Genomic DNA, 9501 nt, shown 5'->3' with positions numbered 1-9501 from the left:
CCTGCTGAAGTCTCTGAATCTGTGAATAGCATGAAAACCAGTCAAGCTGCCATTTCAAAGGTTAGTGCTGAATACTGCGTCAGCTTATTTTTGTCTCTCGTTCCTTCTGAGCAGTTTGTTCTCTGAGTGTAGGCACAGTGAGTAAAGAAATGTATAGTAGCTTCCTACCTAATGGAAGTCCTATCAAGCACCTGGTCACTGTGGGATAAGAAGCTGCCTTGCTGAACCAGGGAGGTCAGAATCTCCTTTTTTAGAGTGCCTATTAGTCTCATTGACCAAGACTGTTTTGTAATAAATAATTAAGCATTTGTTAGAAGATCAGAAGGTCTACTCTCTAATAGCACTCTCTTCCATGTCAGTTGAAAAGGATTTTTTGCTTTATAGGTGATTAGATAACAAAAGCTATTGTGATGATTGATAATTAATACCAAATTAACTTCTTTTGAAGGAACGGCCCTTGTCAGCAAGAGAACGAAGGAGGCTGAAACAGTTTCGGGACGAGATGTTTCCCTCTGGTAATTTTTATGTTTGCATGTTAACATTCTATGTATAAATAGGCTAGTAACTTCTTTGTGAAGAAATTCTAACTTGCTGTCTGTTCTTCACTAACACCTTCAGAAAGATGCTCTAAGGGTCTAGTTCTGTGTTAAATAAAAATTTCTGTTAACATGTCTGTATTCTTCTGCTTCTTATTCAGTTATGGTCAGTTGTGTTTAGTGGTGACAACTTGTCTTTGAAATGTACATGAAGCACAGAATATATACCTTTCAGATAGAAGCTTCAGTGTTTTCTCTTAGCAGAATACCTACCTGCCTGTCTTCTGCCAGGTGATAGACTTTTTCTTGCATGAGCATGAAACTAATTCAAAATAAATGCAGCTAAGTTATAAATATTGTAAAAATGTCATCCTTCCAGTGATTCCAGCAAGACGAACGTCAAATAGTGCAGTAGTTGAAGCAAAATCACATACGGAAAATCACGTTAAAGTTGCTCAGTCCTCATCAGATCCCAGTATTTCTCAGGTAAACTGGGGTCATCTGCTTTTGAAATATTTAAATGCAGGCACAATTTGGGAAGAAAGTGATATTTAAAAAAAAAAAAAAATTATGTGTGGAAGAAACTCTCAGTCAATAAGAGCGCACAGTTCTCTGTAAATATTGCTTTATAAGTCCTGGGGTAGAGTACAGATCTCTAATCCACCCTTTTGTTTGGCTAGATCAGTTTAAAATTCCAGGCTCACTGTGCATTTTCACTCCACTTGTCAGAGATGAAAACTAGGGATCTCTTACTGATTGTTATGGGCTCTCTAAATAGCAGTGTTTATTTTATTTTGGAAGGGAAAAAGTTTATCCTGAACTATGCTTTAGTTACAGATCAATAGTCTGCTTTAAATTTCTGTTAACAACACGCTATCTTTAGCCTGGTACATCTAATTTTGCTTTGATAGTGGTATTTGAATATTTTTATTTTTTTAATCCATAGTCATGTTAAGTGCATACATTCATGTGCTGGCAATAAGGAATAGTTGCTAGAGGAAAAGTGAATAGTTTCTATTAATGTTCTCTTCCTTGTCTAATTAGGAAGTCTTTTTTTAAGGTCTTAAACATACATTTGACAATCTTCTGCAACGTCAGGGGAACGTTATTAATACCAATAAATGCAGAAGAGTAACAGTGAAGAAATTTTAGTCTGAAATTCGAAGTGTGGGCTCTATTTTCCTCAGCCCAGCACTTGCATGGAAAGTGTTTTGCATGTTTTACCTACGTGTGTATGCTTATAACTGGTATCTAAATGCAAAAACTTCATCTGCATTCACAAACTGAGATTACATAAGGTTAGTACACATGTCGTATGTGCCTGTGCTAGTGATGTTTTTGCATATTATTTTATGCACAGAATACAAGACTGTAGAGACACAAATGGTTAAAATCTCTGTATATTATAGGGAATGCTGGGAACTTACTGAACTGATAAAAAATATTTACATATTATTTTTAAAAGTGTATTAATGACCAATAGACAGGCTAAGGGTAATGACTTTATAATATAGTTGGCTAAGAACTGACAGACATACATGATTTAATTGTTTTTAATACAGGCACTTGGTGAAGCATTTGTAGTGGTTAAAACTGCATGACTGAGATGTAATGCTAGTCAAATAAGCATTTCATAAAGTATGTTGATGATGTCCTGTGTATTAGTTTGTTTTTAAAACCAAAGGTTACACCTTTTAAATATTATCAAACTGAGTCTGTAAAAATATGCTTGTTGAACGGGTTTTTTTCCATGTAAGAAAAGTAATTCATGCTATATTGATAAATTACTTTCGGCTATCAGAATTTTTGTCATTTATTCATTCTTTACTTAGAGAAAGGGAGAAACCCATTGCCTGTCTGATGATGAGTTAAGCTCTTCCACAAGCTCTACAGATAAGTCTGATGGAGATTCCAGGGAGAAGTAAGTATTTTGTTTAATACTGTGTGAGAGTTTTCACTGCTATATTGGACCTTGACTTGGAGTGGAAAAAAAATGGCAGGAATTGCTTTCACACTTTATCTCTGCATAATCAGTGATTGAAGAAGTATGTGGTGCATAAAGAAAACAAACTCCATTTAATTGTTGTCTCTCTGTGACTATAACTTTCCATTCTGAACTTTCTGGGACATGTGATCGTGTACCCCTGTTTTTTGTCACCTGTAGCTTCCCAGGAAACCAGTCGTCCAGCATCAAAGGACATATACGGTCAGGATGCATTAAAAGCATGAGTTCAAAGGTGCCAATATGCTTCCTTTCCACTGTGAATGAGGCTGTATTTATTTCTGATTTTATCAGTGTAAGCAGCTTTTCGGAAAATATGCTCTGTTTCATGACAACAGGTGCAGCTACACAGGTAGCAGTAGCCAATAGGATTGTGAATTGTTGCTAGGCGAATGGGCTCCGAGCCTTTGTTAGATGAAATGCTGCTAATGGTGCTATTGATAAAACTGCACCACAAGAAGTAATTTAACATGGAATACTTAGCAGGACCTCGCTAAACTTACAGAAAGTCCTCTGAATGCAAGGTGGAAGTTGCATCACAAATGGTGACTGAATTACATCTTATTTTTCCTCTACTAGAAAAAGCAATGTGAATGAGATGAATGACTTGGTGCAGCTAATGACATGGACACTGAAAATGGCCTCTAAGGAGAACTCTGAATGCTGTGTAACCTCGACTCCAGCCCCAGAGTTTAAACTTCATAGAAAATATCGAGACACTTTGATTTTGCATGGAAAATCACCTGATGAATCAGAGGAATTAAAATTTGAAGATATTTCTTCAGGTCTGTTACTCTGTTATTGCTTTAAATGAACGGTTGTCAACTGCTAATAACCAAAGAAAAACCTGCTAGTGGGCAACAGAAGGCAATCCACTCTTATTTCTTCTCAAGTCTCAACAATGCTTACAGAAGTAAACATCTTTCTAAATTTTGTGTGCAAAACTGCTGTAGTTGTGGTTTACTCGCCAATGAAAGGAGTGTGTCATCGATCTGTGTAATTATTGAAGAGAGAAAGCTGGTCTGCAATATGATTTTTTTTCCCCATGTGACTTATACTTGGAAGCTTCCAAAATGAACAGTCGGAGTTGAGTACTTTGAAATAAGATTTTTAAGGCATTCAAACGATTTGAAAGCTGTAAAGCTTTGTGAATTATGGATAAAGCTATAATTGTACACAAAGCATTAAACACAGTGGAGGTTTGTACAAGTATAGAAGCTCATCCTCATTGCAGAATTTGGGCAAGCTTATTTTTCCTACAGATACAGGTGCAAGAATCAAATCACTTTTCATATTTAAGGTCTGGTTTAGACCTTAAGTATGTATATGTATTCCAAAAAGCAAGAAAAAATTGTATTTGCTATGACTGCATTTCCTATGCAACAACAACAAGTGAAAACGCTGAGGGTGGGTTTTTGAAGACTCAAGACCTTCTTGTGCTTATTGTTTTAAATGATAAGGATTCTATTTGTAACTAGCCTGGTGATAGGCAAAGCAATGGGAGAACACTGGATTTTACTCTGGTAAGTTGATTCTGCGTAGCTGAAGTAAAATACATTGAAAGAGTTTGTCTCTAAACAGGTATGACAGAATGTTGAAGGTACAAATTTCAGTGGTATTTTTTTTTGTCCGTTTTTCTCACTCGTAAGTATTGTATAGCGAGATCCTCCAGCTGTTTACTTCCTACCACTTGGGATGACAGGGCTGCTGCATTTCTGAGCTGAAACTTATTTTAATTAGATCAGATATTTTATTTTCGGAAGGTGATCCATCCTATGAAAGGAGTGTTGGTGATTTCAGTGATTGAAAGAGCAAGCTAGTGTTGTCAGTTCAGTTCCTAATGGAGGCCTCCCCTTATTAAATGACTATCTCTTGTTGGCAGCTTCAGCTGAGGAGTAAAAGATTCAAAGGCTGTTGAGACAAACAGGCAGATGGCAGAAATGGTGCTATTAGTGTTTTACAGTGATTAAACTTTTTTCACGTTTGCTGTAAGTACAAGTGATTGAATTATTAAAATATTTGGGTGGTGGTGTAGTATTAGAAATAGTACTTTTCATTCAAATAATATTTGTAATATAGTATGCAGGAACCACCTGAAACAAAGTTACAGGGACCTAATTGCGCAAACTATGTCTGCATAGACGTTGTACTGTCCACAGTTTTAAGAGTTAGCACCTGCGTGCTTCTGATTCACCATGTTTGTTGATCGTTCTAGCTAGTCAGTTCAGATAAACAGTTATTTCATGCAAATGGTCAGCTGGAATTCTGTGGTAATACTTACAATGTCGTCCCATATTCTTCTGCACAGGGTACAAAAATTGACTATATGGAAAGTAATTATTACTGCATCGATCTATCTTATTTTTATTTAATAGGTATGTTATCAGTTCCTGACAAGATTAGGAGAATGGTTGAAATCCTGAGATCTGACGTGGTGCAAGGATTGGGAGTGAAACTTCTTGAGAAGGTGTACAGCATCATGGAAGAAGACGATGAAGTGAAAAGAGAGGTGAATGTCTTTCATGTTAAAATTGTTTAATTTCTTTATAATCCTAGATAAATGAGCAGGGTCTTTACCACCTCCCCCCGCCCCCGGCTTTTTTAGATATTGATATAGTAGTGCAAACCTTGATTCCAAAAAGTGTTTATGTAGTCATCGGCAGGCAAGGGCCTAAGTATATTGGCATTTGCAATCTTAACAAGTTAGCAATTCTGAATGTGGACTATGTTCACCACAAATTCTTCAGGACGTATAGGAGCTTTAGAATTGTACCATGGTCCCTGAGCTTGTGGAAGATGCGAGAGATGCGAATAATTTTACTGTGTGGTATTTCTCCAATAACAATTTTTGAACCATAATTTTTTGCCTTTGCATTACTTTGCCTAATGCCCCTTATGTCCAAAGTGAGAAACAGTTTAATGTCTATAGACATTATAGATAGAGGTGAGTGAGCAGTACCTCCAGTTCACTTGATTTGAAACTTGGTTACAAATAAAATACTGCATGGGTAAGTACAACCTGTGAAGATCCGATTTATATTTTACGTTGTCGGGTGGGATTTGGAACTCTCTTGCCTTCAGACAACAAAGACTTCCATTTTTCTTTCCTCCCATCTATGTTGTCAAACTTCACATGCTGCTTTCAGTTGAGTGCTTTGGTATTTTTTTTGTTAATATTTTGGTAGTTCCTGCTCTTTTCAATGTCAGTAAATTTTGTGGGGGTTTTTTTGTGTGTTCTAAATAGCTGCAGTTGCGGGAGCATATGGGAGACAAGTATGCAAGTTACAGTGCGAAGGCACGCCATCTGAAATTTCTTGAAGAAAATGTGACGTTCTGACCAGAACTTTCTCCTTAGAGCAAAGGACTGTTTTATAGCTCATTTGATAGATTGGACCAGCTTATAAAGCACCCATTGACCTCCTTTGCTGGAATAAGGAGGTGAACTTGCAAAAAATGTTATAGTTTGTAGCAATATTTTTCATGTTAAAATGTGAACCAGGCTATCACTCTCTCAGAAGAGAAACTGTTTAGTTTAGTTTTTATTCTCTTAATGAAACTTTAAAAAGTTGCTTTTTATAGATGCAAAGAGGGAGGGATACCAAGTTTTGTATACAAAGGAGTGTCAAAAAATGATGTTTTGATTTGAATTTGTCATAGCAAAAGGTTTTTTGGGATGGTCATATACTAAATACGGTAACGAAATCTATGCCAAGGCTATGGTGGGATAGGCTATAAGCTATTATATCAAATAGTTGTGAAAACTTAGCAGGCAGAAACATTTACTAATTTTTGTAGCACCAAAAGCCCTCCAGGTTCTGTAAATTGCCAAGCTGAAGTGCTAAAGAGGGTGGTTGTACTGCTTTTAAGCAGAGCCTTTCCTTTTGTGTCTTACTGCTAAGGCAATCACCAAGGTGGTGGAAAGTATTTGGAAACTGGATAAAATAAGTCTGAAAATGTTTGAAAGGAACACAGCCATGGTTACCATGGTCCCAGCTGGAGAAATCCCTTTGCCTTACAAATACTAATTTCTTTTAGGAATGAAAGTGCCCAAGACCAGGGTCACTTAAAGAAACAGTGTCTTAGCTTTTCCCTTTCTTTGCATCTAGATTGTGTTGCTACACATGCCCAGGCATTGTCATGTACCATCACTACAGAAAAAGCATGTATTCTTTTTAAAGGATAAAGCAGCCAAAAGGGAATTGACTTTGTAAAATAAAACTTTAAATGCACAACCTGTCTCTTTTCCTGCCTCTAGCTTAAATATTGTAACCTCCAGCACCTGAGGGAAACTAACATGACAGTAGTAAAAAAAGTGCAATACCTGTGGATCCTGCTGCCTCTCACATAATAGAAGTTCAAGTTATGAGGTTTCAAGAGCTATTGTATTATGCAGACTCAAGATGTTACTTTCTCTAACCAGGCAAATTTATTTTAAACAAAAAAATGCCACTCTGTAATCTCCTATCCTAGAATACATTCCAATTCTTAGCATTTTTCAGGACTGTGGGGTATGTACTGTTTTGCCATACTTGTTACAACCTGACACTACCGATAGCTCGATTTACACAAGGTTAGCAATATTTTAGTAGAAGTCCAGCTGTATATTATCTTTTAGGCTATGGCAACAGCTTAAATAGGCTTGATTTGATTTGCTGTGTTCCTTTTTACTAAAATACTTGAGTGAGAGGAGACCTCCAGTAGCGTTCTAGAGTTAATCCCCCCACACCTGCCTTCCCAGTGACTTCACTGAAACTCCAGCCGAAATTTAGAGAGCGAGCCTTCCTGCTCTCTGCAGATCCTTGTGTACTCATGGTAGGATACAAAGTAGTAAGAAAAAAACCAAACACTGAGCCAAGAAGTATCTCCCAGTGGAAATGCATTTAACAAAATTTAACAAAGTAACAGCATGAAGAGCCACATTTTTTTTAGCTTTTAGCATGTCTCTTCGGCTTTCTGTCTGCTGGCTTCTTTTCTTCTGTTCCTGACTCTTGGACAGGTAGCCACTTCAGAGGATTGCGGCGGTACATAGGCCACGGAGGGAGCGTTAGCTTAGAGAAGAGGAATGGAGTCAGAACGTGTAAATCAAGATGCTAGATAAGAGATAGATTATATATATATAGTCTACATTGTATACTGCATAAGCATGCTTAAGTAAGCATGACTAAAGGACCCCAGCTCATTGCAAGGAGGAGGACGACAGCACCCACCCTGAAGAAAAAAGGATACCCCTGGACTACTGAGGTAATGCCAGCATCCCAGCCCCTCTGACAAACACCCCTGTGAAACCCTCCCATTATCTGGCATCATAGATAAGTAACGGGTGATGATGATGCCGTAGAATTATAGTGGCTTTTCAAAACAGTAGTTGTGTGTGTTAAGTAGTGATTGGTCAAATCGCGTTGTATCTGAACGCTTGAAAGGTAGAAGAACCACATGTAAAACCACACTCGGTGCCCCCCAGTTGGAACGGGACACCTCACGTGCACGAATAAGGAATTACTCTTGTAATTCTATACTTTGCATCCTAGCCTCTCTCCTCAGTCAGCACGGGCCAGCTGCAAAATTTTCGTGACAAGCTACTACTAGAAAGCCTTACTGTCCTTTCTGTTATTGATGCTATCAGCTTGACTTAAAAGTAACATTTAATTGAAATGAAAAACTAATTCAATGTTATGCAGCAGTATGAAATCGCAGTGTTCTCTAAAATCTCACTAGCATTTGAGAAAAGGCACTGGCTTGTAAAGCACTTTCTACAGATCAAAGAAAGTACTAACAATGTATTAACAATCTGAATTGCATAGCAAACATTTGTCTGTGCTGACAGCCCCTTAATTTAATGATTATTTCAGGTTAATTAGTGCATGTATTTTCTGGTTTGGGGAAACAATTCTTACCAAACACGATAAAGCAAATCCAGCCATAACTATATAGACAGTCCATCCAAACTGTTCAGTGATGTATCCATAGATGAAACCAATTATCTGCAAAAAATAAAATTAAAATCAAACTTTAAACAAACAAAAACATTTCCCATACTATGATTAAGTTGGGGTGTGGGGGTGGAGAAGCAGAAAAATACAGGTTTTTCAAAAGCACAGTTCATACATCTTTCTAACCTTGTTTTCAAAGTTGTAGGCCAATAATGAAAGTAAAAGATTGAAAGAAGAAAAGTCTTAATCCATGACAGCCCCTCCCATTAATCTAAAACTTTTAGTGACCCGGTTAAGCCAAACAACCAGAAAAAACCCTTGTTTGTAAGATCAGAAAACAGAGTCCTTTATGTTATCACCCATAGCTCTAGCGTACTTACTGCAGAGACAAGAATGATTCCTTGAAAAATCTGTTCTGCTAATTTTTGGCCCTTGTAGTCCTGTGGAAAGAGATATTTTTTGTCAATTACCCAAAACACAAACCTACCAGTTAAACTCTTTCAGGTTAGAGCCTAGAGTCAGCCTGACCACAGGTTCACAGCTTTTTTGTTCGACTTTCAAACCAGACTGGAATTATTTTTCTTACGATATCTGGATTTCAAGTGTGAAAGAACTAAGCTCTTAATTCACCTAACACCTCCCCCCTCCAGTCTTGACCCCCTCACCTAAAAATAAAAGCGAGCACTGTCTGCTCAGGGTAAGTAACGCAAGTTCAAAATACCATGGTAGTTCGCTTAACACCCCTGCGCGAGAGCCGCGCCACCACAGAAGAGAGTGTACGCTCGAGAGGATACGATACGCGTACCACCGGTGTTTGCATGGCTTCAGAAAACGCGGCTCTCGATGAACACGCTTTGCCTTCTGGCTGTAAGTGGCCCCGACAGAGGAGTCCAGAGGGGCTTCCCTCGCGCAGCTGGGCGTTGCCTTCCTTTTACAGCGCGTTAAAGCTCGACTTCTCAGACCGGAACGTGGCAGTTAGAGGGCGCGCAGCCCCAGCGTCCGCCCGCACCGCCCGGGGGTCGGGGAACCCTAC

General features: G+C 38.2%; 2 protein-coding genes across 2 annotated transcripts in view; one reads left to right on the top strand and one right to left on the bottom strand.

The window, feature by feature from the left end:
• The window catches only part of NEK4 (NIMA-related kinase 4), a 16461-nt gene extending 9692 nt beyond the window's left edge, over positions 1–6769 (top strand). The window contains 8 exon segments of the mRNA XM_009321853.1: positions 1–2; positions 4–60; positions 449–515; positions 916–1022; positions 2369–2457; positions 3118–3323; positions 4914–5047; positions 5783–6769. The exon segment at positions 1–2 is cut by the window's left edge and continues 73 nt beyond it. Coding sequence (XP_009320128.1) covers positions 1–2; positions 4–60; positions 449–515; positions 916–1022; positions 2369–2457; positions 3118–3323; positions 4914–5047; positions 5783–5875 — 755 coding nt within the window. The 3' untranslated portion in view covers positions 5876–6769.
• A 632-nt stretch (positions 6770–7401) lies between these two features.
• Positions 7402–9346, bottom strand: SPCS1 (signal peptidase complex subunit 1 homolog (S. cerevisiae)). Its single transcript, XM_009321804.1, has 4 exons — positions 9277–9346; positions 8849–8908; positions 8433–8519; positions 7402–7586 (listed from the first exon to the last, which is right to left on the bottom strand). The coding sequence occupies exons 1-4, from the start codon at positions 9286–9288 to the stop codon at positions 7464–7466; spliced, it is 282 nt and encodes a 93-aa protein (XP_009320079.1). The 5' UTR covers positions 9289–9346; the 3' UTR covers positions 7402–7463.
• Between the last annotated feature and the right edge of the window lie 155 nt (positions 9347–9501).

The sequence above is a fragment of the Pygoscelis adeliae genome, unplaced genomic scaffold (genome assembly GCF_000699105.1).
Source record: "Pygoscelis adeliae isolate BGI_AS28 unplaced genomic scaffold, ASM69910v1 Scaffold94, whole genome shotgun sequence".
In the NCBI taxonomy this organism is placed as follows: Eukaryota; Metazoa; Chordata; class Aves; order Sphenisciformes; family Spheniscidae; genus Pygoscelis; species Pygoscelis adeliae.
This window is presented reverse-complemented; position numbering and strand designations above follow the sequence as displayed.

What these genes read in the sequence shown, in the direction of transcription:
- SPCS1 (XM_009321804.1), bottom strand. An exon ending in GAATCATTCTTGTCTCTGCA is followed by an intron (nt 8,520 to 8,848) that starts GTAAGTACGCTA and finishes TATTTTTTGCAG; the next exon opens with ATAATTGGTTTCATCTATGG. An exon ending in GATTTGCTTTATCGTGTTTG is followed by an intron (nt 7,587 to 8,432) that starts GTAAGAATTGTT and finishes CTCTTCTCTAAG; the next exon opens with CTAACGCTCCCTCCGTGGCC.